General features: G+C 42.4%; 3 protein-coding genes across 3 annotated transcripts; 1 reads left to right on the top strand and 2 right to left on the bottom strand.

Annotated features, from left to right (window-relative positions):
- Positions 1-241: 241 nt before the first annotated feature.
- Positions 242-5,852, bottom strand: reep1 (receptor accessory protein 1). The gene is made up of 8 exons (XM_079573733.1): positions 5,719-5,852; positions 4,205-4,277; positions 4,056-4,132; positions 3,810-3,930; positions 3,162-3,275; positions 2,739-2,901; positions 1,851-2,128; positions 242-1,084 (listed from the first exon to the last, which is right to left on the bottom strand). Exons 1-8 carry the CDS (start codon positions 5,748-5,750, stop codon positions 1,016-1,018), a joined length of 927 nt encoding a protein of 308 aa, XP_079429859.1. The 5' UTR covers positions 5,751-5,852; the 3' UTR covers positions 242-1,015.
- Positions 5,853-6,870: 1,018 nt separating this feature from the next.
- chmp3 (charged multivesicular body protein 3) lies at positions 6,871-11,403 on the bottom strand. The gene is made up of 6 exons (XM_079574079.1): positions 11,251-11,403; positions 10,825-10,885; positions 10,351-10,530; positions 10,153-10,274; positions 8,110-8,224; positions 6,871-8,031 (listed from the first exon to the last, which is right to left on the bottom strand). The coding sequence occupies exons 1-6, from the start codon at positions 11,293-11,295 to the stop codon at positions 7,895-7,897; spliced, it is 660 nt and encodes a 219-aa protein (XP_079430205.1). The 5' UTR covers positions 11,296-11,403; the 3' UTR covers positions 6,871-7,894.
- A 523-nt stretch (positions 11,404-11,926) lies between these two features.
- On the top strand, positions 11,927-18,197 carry plk4 (polo-like kinase 4). The gene is made up of 15 exons (XM_079574053.1): positions 11,927-12,075; positions 12,867-12,962; positions 13,216-13,311; positions 13,633-13,747; positions 13,829-14,792; positions 15,016-15,107; positions 15,434-15,762; positions 15,849-15,953; positions 16,042-16,144; positions 16,222-16,371; positions 16,820-17,048; positions 17,258-17,357; positions 17,532-17,654; positions 17,736-17,842; positions 17,919-18,197. The coding sequence occupies exons 1-15, from the start codon at positions 12,046-12,048 to the stop codon at positions 18,022-18,024; spliced, it is 2,745 nt and encodes a 914-aa protein (XP_079430179.1). The 5' UTR covers positions 11,927-12,045; the 3' UTR covers positions 18,025-18,197.
- The last annotated feature ends 49 nt before the right edge of the window (positions 18,198-18,246 follow it).

The following is an 18,246-nucleotide window of genomic DNA, read 5'->3' as shown; positions in this document are numbered from 1 at the left end:
CTTGATCAGTGAGAGCTCCAGTGATGGGACTCAAACAAAATTGCACATGGTACGTAATAACTAAGTTTTTAGTATTAATTACAAGCAATATATGCCAACAGGATCAGGATGTATTGAACTGGAGACACTTTTGCCTCCCTGAATTTAAGGCTTTGTAGTGGGGTAAGTAACAGAATATTGTTCCTTCAGCATTTTCTTTCTTTTTTTTTTTCTTTTTTGCAGTAACCAAGCATCCTTGGAACACATTTCTAGTGTTCATTACTCTCTGACAGTTCAAACTAATAACAGACTGCCCATGCAGATGTCTACACATGACATGCTAAACTAATCTGAAAGATTTATGCACACAACTGTACATATTACATATGTGAATACACAAAACTTCATGAACCAGAGGTGGGAACAAGTTCCATTGCAGTAAGTGGCCTCAATTCAAGACAAAAGTCCAAAAGTCCAATGCTTTGAATTTCAAGACCATTCAAGTCTAGACTAACTGAATGCAATCAGATTGGGATCATTTTTCCACTAGCTGAATAGTTTTCCTGTTGGCAATGCTCCCATTTTATTGGGTGGGGCAGGAATGGCGTCTATGCAACACAGAGAGTGCATATTATTATGAAGGGAGCAAAAATAAATCTTATTTTTATGAGTGGCATTAAGTCTTCTCAAGTCCAAGTCCTGTCCAAAGTCATTAGTGTTCAAGCCCAAGTCAAGCCCCAAGTCTTCACCCAATTTATCAAGCAAAGTCTCACGTCAAATTTGTGACTTGAGTTGAAGTCATGACTTGTACGTCCACACCTCTGCCATAAACTGAAAACTTTGTCAGCGTGTAGTCCATTCACTCGAGCGTCTTACTTGACAAGAGCAACAAGCTGAATATGTTTTAGGAGAGTTGTGGTGGGGTCAGCACTTTGGTTCTACCTTGTTCCAAAGCCAGGCTGCGTCGTCTGAGCTTTTAGGCCATTCACTGTTTGGGCTAGCAGCAAAGGCAGTTGGAGTCGTCAGGAGCACATCCTCAAATCGCGTCATTGGAGGAAAGAGCGCTCCTGGATCTGGTCAGAGGTCTCAGCATTCTATGAGGAGGCTAAGGACAAAGCAGAACACAAGGCTGTGACCTGGATAATGCAATCAGTTGTAATCACACCGTTTCATCACCACCATGCTAGACAAGTGCAGGCAAACAAGTCACAAGGTCAGTCCAATCAATATCAGGGCTCACAAAATATGGCTAAATTATCACCATTGTGAGCATAAACACCGAACCTTATACATTTAAACTGAACCACGAAGAATTGCAACACACAACTCTGCTGTGTGGAGTGCTTTGGGTGTGTGTGTCATGTAAAATTCTATTCCTTTTCAAAGGTTTTCCATCCAAGTAATGAATTTATGTTAATCTTTGTTGGGATTTCTAATGGGACTCAAAACATTTTTTTGGGGGGAAAAAATGTAATAGCTAATTTTATGTATTGCATTAGATTCCTACTTGTTTTCCAAAATCAATATTCAATGCACTGTGCACATTTTAGACATTTTAGAAAATATATAGAAATGAACACATATGTCTTGTTGTGTAGCCTTACTCAACACATTCAAATAAAAAGCTTCTCCTTTTTTCATTTTAACTCAAATGAAACAAGACAAAACACCACAATATTTTGCATTACATAATAAAGCAGATGCATGCTGGAGTGTTGTCAGTAAACAATCTGTTAGAAGCTCAACGCGCCAGAGTTGCAAACAAATTGAAGCGCGATGATCTGTTTTAGCACACACTGGGTGAATGTGTGAGCGCAGTCTCCAGGGGGGGGGGAGGATAGTTAGGATCGGGCAGAAGTTGCCAACAGTACCTCTGGGGCCTTCCTCTTACTGAGCCTAAGCTGTGGGGAGCTAGACGCCTCGTAGCCCCCCTCTCTGCCCAGCTCCTCCTCGGGGTGGTCAGGTGCGGGAGGAGAGGGGGGCGGGGAGGGCGTGGACGGGGCAGAGGACTCGGGGGTGAGGGAGAAGGTAAAAGAGGCGCTCTCGCTCTTGGGGTCACTGTCTAGTATGGCCGACTGGGACCGGAGCTCCCTGGACCTCCACGGCTCCAGTCCCACCAGCTCATAGTCTGCCATGTCCTCATCCTGCCCTGCAGTGAGGAGACAGGGGTGAGCCACAAACCACAGGCTGACTCTAAGCTGTGTGGAAATGCATTGTCACGGGTCACGCCACTAATGACAAAGTTGTGATAAGAGAGAAATTACTGAGCATTTAATTAAGTATGGCGTCTCCATGTTCAAAACATAAATTTGTTTAAAAAAAAAGAAGAAAAGCTCTGCATGTAGAAGAAATCATCTAAACTACTGTATAATAAAGTAGAGTTAGTGATTGTGCCATTATGATAAATTAACTTTTGAATGTTATTTACCAGTTTAAATGTTGCTTCACTAGATCCTACTGAAGGGGTGAAGGAGCCTGAAGGGGTGTATGTACTTGAGAAACAACAGTCCACAATTATTCAGGAGAACTGCTAAAGGAAATCTGAATCACATGAAAAGAACAAATACAGATTCTTCTGGGAGGCTGATTGTAAAAGGAGAAGTGCGGGTGACTTCATGTGAGTTTGATCACAGGACTATTGTGTGGCAGCAGCAAGGGTCAGACAGCACAGAGAGGCCCGTCCCGGGGCAAATGGACGCCTGTACTACACATCAGGCCTGTTAGAACTTCTGTTGTAAAGCCATTATAGGTAGCAGTACCTTTTTGGCTCTCTGACTTGCTGCGCATCATGGTTCTGCTCCGGTGCTGGGCTGGGCCTGTGGGGTGCGTGGGGCCAGACATGGTGGTGGGAGTGTCCGACTGGAGGGAGGAGAGGTCGTGCATGCTGAAACTCCTCAGCCTGTCTGAGAGCACGCCCTGGCTCTGGGGTAAAACGCAAAGCAAAGGAAATTATTAGCAGCATCTAGCACCCGTCATCTGTGTTCAGTTTGTGTGGACCAGCCAAAAGCCTTATTAAAAACGGGTTTTCTTTCGGTTTTGGCTGGAGTCATGCGATGCAATTAACCGTATAGCGACCCGTTTGGTGGACACAAGTTTTGTTACCCCAGTCAGTAGGATTTGTTAAGAGCTGATGATCTGAAATGTATGGTGTTGTGCAGTTCAGAACAGGGAGTCAGCAGTACCTTTGTAGCTGCCATGACTGCAGCTGTGGCAGCTACATTGAGCCCTTTCCTCCCATAATGCACCAGCGTGTCATAGCTTTTGTCCTTCGCTTGGCAGATGTAATCATCAATGTCCTGGAAAAGGGAAAGGCAGTTTGTTAAGCTTTTTTTTTCTTTTGTTGTTTAATATTAGGGAAATCATTTATTGGCAAACTCAGTACAACGTATAGAAAGCTCCTAAGTCTCCACAGTCTTGTAGACTTGTGTTCCTGTGTAGGTAAGGGAATCACATGATCCTTTACCATGCACTGCTCCCATGTCATGAAGTTCACACATTCACATTTTTTCAGTCTACAGTCAGGCATGTCATGGTATTTTTCAGAATAAAATTGTTACTGTGACATACCGTACATAATTTATGTTTCTATCTTTGCAAACGTACTGTAACTGTAAAATCGAAGATGTTGCAGCTACAGTACGGCAAAGCTTTAAAAAAAAAAAAAACAATCTTAACTCGGTGGCACAAACAAAGACACACTTGTTGGACTAAAAAATTGCATTAGTCACAAAGACACGCCGACTTAAGGCCAGGGGAGTTTTCACCTAAGCCTGTTTTTCCCTTGAAACACATTGGGGGAAGTCAACAAAAGGGACAGGATGGCTTTTCACCTTTTCTTTGGAGGAAAGTGTGGGATGAACAAATTTCCTGTACAACACGCTGGAGCCTTTTGTGTAGGGCGACAGTAACCACACCACAAAGGCTATCTTCAGCTCATAGTAGAAGGGAAGCCTGGAATAAAAGAGCGATAACAGGGCAGTTAGCTTTTCACTGTCCCAGTGCAATTGTTATGCAACACCTCTATGCCAGACCACCAGATGTGAACAATAATTAACCTTTTATGCAGGGCGACTTACCAACAGACAAATGTGTCAGTTATGGCTTCTACAGTTGTAAACAGGGCAAATATTATCCAGTACATCATCCATTTTACCTGTGCACAAGAGGGCAGGTACATTGATGGAAATCTTGTAAGATTTGCATAAATATTGGTACAAACACTTACATATTCTTTGACATCTTTCGACTTCACAGCCTTATAAGATGAATATGCAGGATACAGTGTCCCGAACACAAGTCTGGAGGACAAAAGAGTTAGGTTGGTTGAATAAAACAAACAAAAACATCACATTCACTCCGTTCAAGATCGTTTCATATCTCTATAAATAAAACAGAAATACTTCCAGATAAAAACATAATTAAACTGACGTCGTGATTAACTAAATCCCTGCTCCAGCTGTTTCAATTTGTATCTCTTTAAATTCATATTTATTTGATTAAAATATGCCATGAAAATTGTGACAGACTCAAAATAACTTCAAGCTTTGAATAATTAAATATGAAAAATTCAAACTTTACTCTTTTTTTTATTTTGGTAACATACGGTTCATACCCTGCATTACAACTACAGACCCATTCTGTTTGATTCAATCACATTTGGGCTGTTTTTGAACAGTCATGAGAACTATTACAGAATCAGACTTAATGAAACTACAGTGGATTTTAAAGCAGAGCATTTGTGCCACCTGTGTCTATGACTGTGGTCAGACAAGCCCCTCAGCCGAGCAACAGCTGTGACTGCGAAGTGACTCAAGTTACTGACCCACATCATGTTGCACTGCTTTGGCCAGTCCACAGCGCTGAGCTCTCCACGGGCAAGTGTGGACAATCAAAGACCCACTGCACTGTAGGGGCAATTCAATCTATTCTATTGGTCCCCAAACTCCAAACACTTAATGGAAGACACAGAAGCCGAGTCACTTGTAACTGGACACTGTCTTCTAAATTTAATAAGCCCTATTTTGAGATTTGGGCTGGTGTTAGCAGCAAAGGCCACTCGATCAGTTGTGCTGATTCATACTCTGTGAGGGCAAAAATAACCATAACCTATACAATAACAGCTGCTGGCTATTATTATGTATTCAATCATATTTCTGAACACATCAAGCCCTTTAGATTGAGATCTTATTATTAACACCAACAGTTCTGTGTCTGTAACCTGAGAGGACTGACCCATCCCTTTTGTATTTTCAAGTATGGAACATAAACAAGAATCAGAAGCAGCATCTTCGGCTCTGTTAGATGCCACTCACGAAAAGGAAAGCAGCACTAAAAAGAACGCCTGACTCACATTAATCCAGCATATGTTCATAGAATATTTAGCAGATCAGGTCACTGCTTTGTCTGTTTAAAAGCCTCCTCCTGATAAGCACAAAGAATGCATGTCACTGGCTATGGTAACCTACAGTGATACGGTACCGATTACACTATCGCTGCTCTAGACTCCGAAGTCAAAGCACCTTCTGTGGAATCTTAACGGGATTTAGTCAAAAATTAATAGACATTGGTTACAATTGCTCGAAGGTCTCAAAACAGACACATTGCGGGGGTTTACAGTGGACTATAAAGCGAGAATAACATCGAGCGCTGCCAAAACGCACAGCTATGACCTGCAAAACCTTACATGAAATCATTTCACAGCGACACTGTTTGAAATGACACAAAATTAAAATGACTTACACCACAAGTCTAGAGATGATCCAGGAGACCATTGCGCTGAAAAGGGCGACAGGACGCGCTGTCTGCTGGGAGGAGTTTCCTCCAAATGACAGGCGCGTCCAGGCAGTGCGTCCAGACGCACACGGGCATGCGCCGCGGTGATGGATAGCAGACAGAGACAGCGCCAAAAGCTCTCCATAGATGGCAGTATTGCCCCGCACAAAGATGAAAGAAGCCGAACGAGATTGGGCATTTCAAAGGTCCTTCTCTTATCGACCAAAGCTTATCTATTGAGTTTTGGGCATGGCATCAATGGCATGATGATTATAAATAATGTAATCATAAAAACGTCATGCAGTCATTTTTTAAAATTCCATTTTTGTTTTTATCACCCTCTGCCCACTTGGGACACATTTAATTGAAAAAGATCATACCATTATATTTTTAAAATTTCATTGCTTTATTGTTTTAATAAATGGTCCCTGTTAAACGGTCTGAGGTGGACTTTTGTTGTAGATGCCACAAACATCTACTACCCTTACTGTTTCTGTTTCAACCTGGCCCTGTGGCTCCTAATTTCAGAAACCTAGATATAAATGCCCACACCCCAGCCAAGACCAGAACTGTGGGGGAAAATGTTCAAGATATTAAACTTTATGAATAAAACTGAACTGAAGTCTTTATTATATGCCCTCTGTTGAAGTGAATATATCGCTCAAAGGCATAACAAAAGAGAGACTTTGACAAATGCTATTGTGTTGTTACTTTCATGTGGTCAGCCTTTATGAGAAGCTTGTGTGTCTGGTCATCTGAGATCCAGTCCCATGGCCTACATTTTACAGCCCGGTGCACAGGTACCGAGTGGACGCGGTACGGTTACAGTAGAACAAAAGGAGCCTGGGAGTGCTGCGACCTCAGGTAACGTAATGCTGCCATCAGCCAAGAGCCCAGGGAATCACGTCACAACAAGCAGGACTAAAAGACAGACTGAGGTTCAGAATGAAGGCATACGAGATTCAAAGTTTTGTATGTATTTTTTTTATTATTGTTTCCAGCGAACATACAAATAAATCACACTTATCCACACTAATAAAAATCTTTTTGTTTTGCACAACCCGTTAATATGGGCAGAAAATGTGTTTTTTGTACGTATTATATAAAGCTCTTGTTGTATGTAAAAATAAAAGTAACCCAACAATCACCATCACCAGGCTAAGTACAAGTAAACGAAAGAATTTGGGACACAAACCCTTAGAACTATGACAGGACAGCGATAAGAGACATGCAGCGCAGTCGTCACTCATCTTTTTCTTTCTACTCCTTAGAAGAAAAGGTGTTGAACCCACAACAGTATAGAAGTTATTTTATGTATCACTAAAATGTTTTTGTCAATAAAGAAAGAAAAATCATAATGTGCAATATTGCTCACTTATAAATGGTAAAAGCCTGAACCTATGAGTCCAACAGTGCGGGTTTTCTTGGCACAAATTGCTACATACTTACAGTGCAGTGCAAACACCTCCTTGGATTTCTTATATTTCGGCATATTTGTCGCCCTAAATTCTTTTGGACAATCAAATACTTTACAAATGGCAATTTATTATGAAGAGAAAATCTACTCCTCGTGTGTACAAGAGATATGACGTTTGCACTTAGGCCCAAGTTTGAAAGGCTTTTGCCCTTCACATGAAGATAACAAAGAAATTCTCTTTCGAATTTATCAACCGATTACATTTTTTCAAAAAGTAAATATGAAATCCAGAAGAGAAGGCACTTTTGCACAGCCGTGTAGATTATACATACATGCATTATCATACATGAAGCAGTTGTATATACCCCCATAAAGCTGTAGTGTATTTAAAATTTGTTTTCATTTCCTAATTGTCAGGAATAAACTAATGTTGTTCAAATTATGACTATTTTATAACAACCTCAAAGTTATGGGACTTAACTAACAACAGAATTCAGCTCTTAGGCACGGCAGGTTTTTCATACTTACTTACATACACCATCTTCCTTCTGTTTCACCTGGACTCTAACTGGACACAAACTTTATGAGTGCACGTTTTGAAGCGAGTAAAGTAAATTGTTATTCCCCATATGATTGTAATAAAAGAATACAAGATGATTATTTTTCATCTTGCACCAGAATAGTCCTTATTGAGCACAGGGGTCAGAGCTGGGGGGGTGGGTCACCTTAGCTCCTCAGAGCGGCCAGTCTGGACTGCATCTCCTCAATGTCCTCTTCAGACTCCTCATCAGAGGCTGCGCTGGCTCCAGCAGGCATTTCAGGAAGTTCATCTGTGACTTTGCTCGGCGCTTTGCCAAGGGCACCTACATTACAAAGAACATTTTGAACTTTCTGGTCCACAATAGTCGGTTTATGAAGAGTGAATTGAATGCAAAACATACCTGCTGTGATTTCGAAAAGGATCTTGTCGACTTCTGCCTCCGCTTCTTCCTCCATGTCTTCTCCATCCTCCATGCTTTCAAACGTGTCTTCCAACATTTCTTCAATAAGACCAGCCTACAAAAATCATATTGAAAACACTTATTAAAGAATAAGATAATGTTTTTTATGTTTATTTTTCTAACAACAGAAGATAATTTGCATGATCCTAATTATGGCGGATAAACACTACTGTCACATTTGCGCAAGGAAAAAAAGACATTTGTCAGCAACTTAATTATTTGTTTGCAATTTACACTGCTCACAAAAACTTAGGGCACACTCAAAAAACACAATGTAACTCCAAGTCAGTCAAATTTCTGGGATATCAGACTGTCCAGTTAGGAAACCACGCTTACTGTGAATCAATTTCACTTGGTGTTGTGGAAATTAAACAGACAACAGGTGGAAATGAGAGGCAATTAGCAAGATCACTCCAAAAGAGGAATGGTTTTGCAGGTGGTGACCACAGACCATTTCCCTGTCCTCATCCTTTGGACCGTATTTTTGGAACACTTTTGCATTTGTCCAGTGTTCTCACCACTAGAGGTATCATGAGGAGGCATCTACAACCCACAGAAGTTGCTCAGGGAGTGATGCTTATCCAAAATGGCACGTCCATTCGTGCTGTGGCAAGAAGGTTTGCTGTGTCTCCCAGCGCAGTGTCCAGAGCATGGAGGAGATACCAGGAGACAGAGGCCAGTACACCAGGAGACCTGGGGGGGGCCGACCGAGGTCAACAACCCAGCAGCAGGACCGCTATCTGCTCATTTGTGCACGGAGAAACAGGAGAAGCACTGCCCGAGCCCGACAAAATGACCTCCAGAGGGTCACAAATGTGCATGTTGGTCCTCAAACGGTCAGAAACCAGCTCCATGAGGGTGGTGTGAGGGCCCGACGTCCACAAGTTGGGCCGGTGCTTACTGCCCAACACCGTGCAGCCCGATTGGCATTTGCCCGAGAACACAGCGATTGGCAGATTGGCCAATGGTGCCCTGTGCTCTTCACGGATGAGAGCAGGTTCACCCTGAGCATAATGTGCAGAGTCTGGAGACGCCCTGGAGAACGTTCTGCTGCTGCAACATCATCCAGCATGACCGGTTTGGTGGTGGCTCAGTGATGGTCTGGGGAGGCATTTCATTGGAGGGCCGCACAGCCCTCCATGTGCGAGCCAGAGGTTCCCTGACTGGCATTGGGGACCGGGATGAGATCCTCAGACCTATTGTAAGACCATATGCTGGTGCTGTGGGCCCTGGGTTCCTTCTGATGCCTGATAATGCCAGGCCACATGTGGCAAGAGTGTGTCAGCAGGTCCTGCATGATGAAGGTATTGATGTTATGGACTGGCCTGCCCGTTCCCCAGACTTAAATCCAATAGAGCACATCTGGGACATCATGTCTGGGTCCATCCATCAACGCCACGTCGCACCACAGACTGTCCAGGAGCTGACTGATGCTCTAATCCAGGTCTGGGTGGAGATCCCTCAGGAGGACATCCATGGTGTCATCAGGAGCATGCCCAGGCGTTGTAGGGAGTGCATTCAGGCACGTGGAGGCCACACACACTACTGAGGATGATACAGACTCGTTTTGAGGAATTTCTACAGAATTTGGATCAACCAGTGACCTGATTTGTCACTTTGATTTTGACTATAATTTTGGATCCAGACCTCCAGGGGCTGAGAATTTGATTTCCATTTATCATTCTTATGTTATTTTGTTCTCAACACATTGCCCTACACTATGAATAAAGATTTTCATCCGAAAAACGGATTGATTGACATCTAGGATGTGTTTTTTGAGTGTGCCCTAAGTTTTTGTGAGCAGTGTATATAGGCCAGTCACACTAGAGGTGATGTTTTTCTTCTAAGATTAAGGTCACAGTTTCTTACCATAGGCTCTCAGAACTCCAAACTCCAATTTTTATAAATATCTTTTTTTCATCAGATAGTGAATCCTGAGTAAACCTTTCAGCCTTTTGATATATATATTTGTAACATGCAAACCTTCATCATTTCCTTTGACAGATCTCTCATTGTAGCTTGAATCTCTGGGATTTTGATCAGATTTTGCATGGCTTTCATGACCTCAGTGCTCTTCTCAAGGGATCCAGAGACACGAAGCAACGCTAAGAACAAAAAAATCAATGTGCAAGTCAATTCATGAAAAAGTCAAAACAAATCACATAGGATTGAAACACTCACACATCTGATTCTTCATGCTGAGTTGTATTGAGTTCATCTGAGCTTTCGACGCATAAAGCTTTGTGACTGCTCGCTTTGACTGAATCATTTCTTTTGCAAGAATTATACACACATCCTTCTGGCCCTTTTTGGCAGCTTCTTTGATAGACCTTTTAACCTTTTCTTCCTCCCTTTGAATGTCTAAAAGAAAAATACATCATACAGAATGTCATGCATTTAAAAGTACAAATAACAATAAATAAATAAATGCAGATTTCTGGAGAAAGTGTGCAAGATATTTCACATGTTTATGTTCACTATAGTAGCCTTGCACATGATGTGCGTATATCCTATAACCTTACTGACGTTTCACAGTTGCACAATGTAGTTGTGATGAATTATATATAACGTAATATTACATTTTAGTGGCATCATTATCATTATTGTACGTTACATGTTGTATGTTAGGGGAAAAAAAGGTTACATATGCCTTACCCCGAATTTGTCTGTCAATCACTCTCATCTCCTTCCGAATCTTTCCAGACCACTCACGAACCTGTGTAACAAAACAACAAATAATCTGAATCATCAGGGAAAGTCTTCACAACCATTCTACTGTAGAATGATGTCATCTGGGCTTTAATTGTTTACATGGAGGATAGTGCTAAAACTATCCTCTATCCGGTTAACATACAAGATGCAAAACTAAAGGCATCGAAAAATGAAATATATGTGATCAACAGGATCAGTTAATGAATATCACAGCAACAGCTTAGCTTAATGACTGACTTATTAACTGTCAACAAAGACTGTATTGACGGCTAACCATAGGCCACAGTAAAACAAGGCAAAAGAATGCTGCATCGCTATAACTTAATGACATTTTTAAATACAATATGGACTACAGCAATTCGTCCATACCATCTCTTGTGGGTCTTTGGCTGCGGTTCTTCCGAACAGACCCATGGTGTTTACTCGCAACAAGTCAAGCTAATGGCTAAGTAGCCTGTCCCTTCCACTTCCTGATTCTGTGCGCATGCGCATTCTGCAGAGCAGGACTGTTCTTCTGTTCAGAAGTAGATGTTCAGTCCATGGATCTATTATAAAAGGTTCAGTCCTGCGTTGAACAAACTCGCGTCCAGTCCACGTTCTACTTCAACATTTTAACACAAGAACACAAAGATTATCTTTATCTACTACGATTGCAGTAGATCTATTTAACCCTTTCCATGTTCATCCAGGTCCTAAATATTATGATAAAGTTTATCATCTAAAAGCCCTTATTTCTCCCGCCGCATGTTTTATTTTTAACTACATCATCTCAAAAGGACAGAGATGTGTAAAGAAGATTTAGTTTTTAAAAACGAAAAAATAAATAAATGGAGGCTTAAAAAAAATGTCCACCTTTAAGAATTAAATAAAGTTGAACCCGTGTATAACATAATGCATTATTATTGTAAGTTTTCCATGGCTTATGCCTTGGGGACTCTCGGACTCTCGGGGTGCGGCAGGAGGGCGTGTGTTGTTGTCATGTGACGCAGCCACGCAAGCGCGTGGGTAACGGGCGCATATTTTCAAAATGGAAGAAATGGCAAAGTTTTGGAGGGTAACGCAATAATTGGACTTTAAAGCTGTCTTCCAAATCATGCATGGATTTTTAAGGAGCACATGCGGCCAGTGAATATGAGAAAATTGGTACCCACATAAGCAGTCAAGATGAGCGGAGCCATAGGCGACAAGATTGAGGTGAGTTCCTTTGTTTAGCTAATGTTTAGCCACTACCCACTCAGCAACGTAACTTTAGATCTAGTACTCTGATCTGATCTGAAAGGGGCAGTCGAAAAAGAAAACGGCTTGTAACCACTAATGTTCATGAAGATTTAATTCCGCACACTTTATGATGTATGAACTATATTATTTACACATAGTAATCATCAATTAAAATACACAACACATGGTAATCAACCCACTTCTTGGTCTAGGTTTTCCTGCTGTCTAAAACCAATAGACTGGTCAAATCCCCATCACACAGCAACTAAATGTCACAAAAATGGCATGTGTATCCTGTCATATACAGCTGTACCCCCGAGCTTCAGCTTTTTGTGACTCCTGCTCGACCCAAGATGTTACTGATCAATGCACTGAGCTGACGGCTGCTTAGATACAGCAACAAGAGCCCAACCGCGGGAGAAAAGCCGGGATCTTTGGGCTTTAGTTGTCCAGATGACAGCGTCAGGTGTTGGGGGCTTGTTGTTGGTTGTTGTGGTAGCAAATGACTGTACCTAGTGAAGTCGTTATCGGCTGTGGTTTCTCCTATCGCACTCCCAGGATGTCGGAGCCTGGTGGGACTCCCTTTAACCTGTTACATTATTACTCTAAAAAACATACTGCTGATTTCCAAGTCTACAACAATGTGGAGAGCGGTTTATTTTTCTCACCTGAGATTTGTATAGAGGTATTATTATTTGTTATTGCGATCCTGCATTGTGTGTTGGGAGCTGTAAGTTTACATCCTGTCTTTTCTCCCTTTTATTTAGGATTTTAAAGTCCTCACACTTCTTGGAAAGGGTTCATTTGCCTGTGTCTACCGGGCAAAGTCGGTCAAGACTGGTCTGGAGGTTGCTATTAAAACGGTAAGATCATTTTTACTCAAATTGCTATCTTCTGTTCTACATAATTACAGCGTAGTAACCCTGATAAACACCTGTGTATCTGTCTGACGGTTATATTAGTGTCTTTGTACTAATTTACTCCCCCTGGTGTATTCTCTTTGCGCCCTCATTATAACCAAAAATGAATTCCCAATAGGCCTTCTTGGAGCAACAGCTTGTCCTCCACCTGTTTGTACTTTGAACATGTAATTATCTGTGTGATTTCCAACTGCAGATTGACAAAAAGGCCATGCACAAAGCTGGCATGGTCCAGCGGGTCACAAATGAGGTGGAGATTCAGTGTCGACTGAAGCATCCGTCAGTGCTGGAGGTAACTACCTCTATATTACTAATATAGTTTTGCACGATTTGTCGTTGTGTCTTAGGGCAACACACTTCACCTGCTATGTGCCCCGTTTTATGAATGAGTTAGTTTGTTTGAAAATTACAATCCAGCGGGTTGTGTCTCCTGTGTGTTCTTACGCGTACTTTCCTGATCAAATAAACTAATCATTATTATATTAGATTTGCATTAGAAATACTTGAAAAGATATTGTCCTTACACATTATTTTAAAAAAAAATCAAATCTACCAATTCTATATAAAAAAAACAGTCCAGTATAATGTGTATTGTTGTTCTGTTTGTTTGTAGCTTTACAACTATTTTGAAGACAGCAACTATGTGTACTTGGTCCTGGAGATGTGCCACAATGGGGAGATGAGCCGCTACCTCAAAGACCGAAGGTTGCCTTATTCTGAGGATGAAGGTACGTCTCGGATTCAAAGCTTGGATAGATGACACATTTTTAAAAATTACCTACTCTTTACAATTTCTGCACGTTTTCCAGCGAGACACTTCATGCATCAGATTGTTAAAGGAATGCTGTATTTACACACCCATGGAATTCTCCACCGAGACCTGACTCTGTCCAACCTCCTCCTGACCAGTAACATGAACATTAAGATTGCGGACTTTGGACTGGCCACGCAGCTTAAGCTTCCAAACGAGAAGCACTTCACTATGTGTGGGACACCAAACTACATCTCCCCTGAGGTTGCTACTCGCAGTGCCCACGGTTTGGAGTCGGACGTCTGGTCATTGGGATGCATGTTCTATGCCTTCCTGATGGGGCGCCCCCCCTTCGACACAGCCACTGTCAAACACACACTGTCTAAGGTGGTTCTGGGGGAGTATGAGATGCCCTCTCATGTTTCTGTGGAGGCCCAGGACCTGATCCATAAGCTGCTGCAGAGGGACCCTGCTCAGAGGCCCAGTCTGTCTGCTGTGCTGGACCACCCATTCATGACCCACAGCTTGCTGTCCCGCACTAAAGACCTCAGCCTGGACCAGGAGGGCTCTGTGGACAGTGGCATTGCCACCATCTCCACTGCATATCTGTCGTCCTCTTCAAGCAGCAGCAACAGCCGTCTGCAGAAGAAAGCCAGACATGTGATCGGCTCTGCTCTGCCCAACCGCATGGCACCCATCCTCCCACGGCCGCCTCCCAGTGCCTGCTTTACCAACTCTCAGCAGTGGCAACAGCAGAATGCTGACAGGTTTGAGAGAGAGAGCAGGAGCAGAGTGCTTCATACAGGAGAGACTGGACAGGCTCGTTACTCTCGGAGGGCGCACTCCTCAGAACGCTCAACGTCTCATACCCACTCCCAAATCTCCACCCACTATGAGCTCAGCCGGTGCCACTCAGAGGAAAGCCTGACAGAATACGGAAGACCTCTCTTCCCTGTTTCGTCTAATCACTCATATCCTGAAGAAGGAAGGCTCCCCTCTCCTCCAGTCAAACAGTCGCTCAGGTAAATCAGTTCTCGATTTTATTTATTTATTTAGCAATTTAGAGTAGCCATTCAAGGAAAAAAGAAAGAATATAAAAAACATCCATTCAGGTGTATGAATATAAAAAATATACTGTATATCAATAATAAGAGCATGTGCGTGAGAGCGGGAGAAGCCAGTGTGATTGTATGTTAAGATGGCTTTATGTTGTGAGTTCATTACATTGCTCCTTCTGTTTTGTAGTTCTGGATATTCATTATCCACAGAGTGTGCTCCTGTAACAAGCCTGCAGTATCAAGAGCCAGATGCCTGCACAAACTGGCTCAGCAAAGATGGTAAAATACTTTTCTTCTACACATATAACGGCCACATGATGGCAGTGTTGTCCAGAAATGACTAAAAACAGATTTTGTAACAGCAATATTCTTACTACAACTACAATCTATTTGATGTTTGAAATACTGTGAGAACCAAGACTTTATTTAGTCTAATGGCCTGTTTAAAATCAAAATGGTTTATGATTCAGTGCATGGAAGACTGAAGACTATTAGTATTGCAGTTTGGATAACATCTTTTTCGTTCAGTTGTAATGCGTTGGGGTTCGTGTAAAGAGTGCATATTTGCTCATTTAAAAAAAATATTTTTGTCTAATGTTGTTCAGGTTCTGGTCTGAGAGCCACAGACACCAGTGCACACAGCAGTGGTGGTAGTTTCCACAGCGGAAGGGGGCCTTTAGGAATTCACAACTCATGGACTGATGCTCCAGGCAGAGGTGTGAACCATAACCCGCCTTTCACACAGCACCAGCACCCCGAAGCATACAGGGAGAATACCCCTGCCCCAGAACTCCATTCTCTGCCCAGTCGACGACCAGAGCCCCAGGCACTGAAGCCTGCTGTGGAGAAGGACAAGAAGACACTAAGAGACATTGTGCCTCCTCTGTGTGTAGCCAGACTAAAGCCCATCAGACAGAAAACTAAGAATGCTGTTGTGAGAAACTCTTTTGGATTCTACTTTCTCTGTCATATAAAAATACATAAGAAAAATATATATAATAATTTCTTTTCCCACTGTAGGTGAGCGTTCTTGACACTGGGGAAGTGTGTATGGAACTGTTAAAACATGTAAGTGGACAGGAAAGGGTTAAGGAGGTGCTCCGAATCTCCTCTGACGGATCCATGGTGAGTTTCCCAAAATGTTTTGTTTCTATCCTTGTTAAAAATATATTTACAGCTCTGAAATAAATAAATGTTTGTGTTTTGTTAAAAGATAACTATTTATCAGCCTAATGACGGGAAAGGCTTCCCTGTTCTTGACCACCCTCCTGCTCCTCCTGAAAACATTCTCATCTGCAGCTACGATGACCTCCCTGGTAAATGTGCACAGCCAATAGACTGAAATGGACACATTTCATAGTATTACAACTTGGTTGTTGTCTTTTTTTCCCAGAAAAATACTGGAAGAAATACCAGTACGCTTCAAAGTTTGTGCAGCTGGTAAAGTCCAAGACCCCAAAGGTGACTCTCTACACCAAGTACGCCAAGGTGATGCTGATGGAGAACTCCCCAAGTGCAGACCTGGAGGTTTGCTTCTATGACGGTGAGAAACATTCACTACTTTGTGACATCGACAGTGGATTCATGACGTTTTCCATCTTCTGTTAAATTGTTCTTTTTAACTATGTAGCAGCCGTAAAGTAAAAACGTGTGTATTTCTTTTTTGTTGGAAAAATATCACACTCATTATCTAATAACACATTGAAAATAGAAATGTGCAGTTTTTAAAAAGAACCAAGAAAACATTTTACAGTGACGCAAATATTCAGACGTTAGGTCTGAGAGCAGGACTGCTTTCAATCACAGATTTTAACATAAAAGTATTGTCTGGGTTTGCCCATGATACACAAAGCCACAGCCTCCATGTAAGCCTAGGTGTAGATGTTATGTAAGACTTCTATGCTCTGTTTTGGTATCAGACTTGAGCATAAATAAATAGAAGTAAGAATACTCCTGAACCCACTGTAAGTCTTATTTTGCGTGTTCTCCAGGAGCAAAGACCCACAAGTCGTCGGAGCTGCTGCAGGTGGTGGAGCGAGTGGGAAAGTCCTACACAGTGAAGGGGGAGGTGGGGCTGGGAGGGCTGAGCACTGACAGCCGCAGATACGTGGAGCTGTCTGACCAGGGTCACAGCATGTGCCTGTCTTTGGAGGCTGCCATCACTGCAGAGGAGCAGAGGAGCACACACAAGGTCCCCTTCTTCCCCATCACCATCGGCAGGTAGGAGATTTAAACACGGGCGAGAAATACTAATGTTCCCCTTCGTCTTATAAGTCACTGTTCTTCTGATCCTGCTGTGATCTATAGATCTGCTGAATGTCTCTTCCCTCATCGACCCCTTTCATGCTATACTGCTCTGTCCAGTAAAAACAGCATTAACAAAAGTGAGTTACTTGGACCTCACAGTACATTGTAATATATATTTGCAGAAGGCCAGCCAACACTGAATCTCAGAGTTCCCCTGCAGTTCCCTCTCAACCCGCTCCGGACCCAGCCTCCCCTCCACAAGTGCCACAGATCACCCCTTCAGTAAGATCAACTTTTGCCGATCCTCACACAGGCTTTTGATTATTAATTTCAGTTCTCAACTATGAGAGGCAGCAGAGATTGCGTTGCATGAATACAAATTATAAAATTATATCCAAGCAACTGGCAGCTTTTTCGTCGCTTTCCATTCACTTATGTTTTCGTTGCTCCCTGCAGATGATCTCCTATGACGGCTCCGATTTCACCACCACCAGTGTGAATAAGAAACACTCCTCTCAACAGAACACCGGGAAGGTGGTCAAGTCCATTTTTGTGCCGAATGTCGGCTGGGCCTCACAGGTACGTCTAGTGTCCTGAGTGTTGTGATAAGAACGGTTGTTTGAGAATGTTAAGTTCTACATTGTTCGTTTTTCCCTTTAGCTGACCAGTGGGGAGGTGTGGGTGCAGTTCAATGACGGCTCACAGCTGGTGGTGCAGGCAGGGGTTTCCTGTATAACCTACACATCACCAGAAGGAAAAGTTACAAAGTGAGTTTTATATGTTCGATATAGTGCGCGTCTTTACTTAACAGAACTGGTAACTCTGGTTTTGTCGTTGCCTCAGGTACAGGGAAAATGAGAAGTTGCCGGAGCATGTGAAAGAGAAGCTCCACTGTCTTTCCACCATCTTGGGACTCCTGGCCAACCCCGCCTCGCACCAGCTCCATTAGCAGTAGCCCGAGCTGGCCACCTCCATAGCACTCACTGTAGCATTAGGAACTCGTCTGTCGTCCTTGTAAATATCTCTGTTTTTTTTACATGTACAGAACTAAAATTATGAAAAAGATTTTATTTTTGTTAAGTATATCTTTGTATAGAAGTTTGTATTTCGTTGTTTGTCTCTTCTTCCATGAACTTATTTCTTCACAATGTTGAGGGAATAAATATCTCCA

Source organism: Gobius niger (assembly GCF_951799975.1).
Source record: "Gobius niger genome assembly, chromosome: 16".
Taxonomy (NCBI): Eukaryota; Metazoa; Chordata; class Actinopteri; order Gobiiformes; family Gobiidae; genus Gobius; species Gobius niger.
This window is presented reverse-complemented; position numbering and strand designations above follow the sequence as displayed.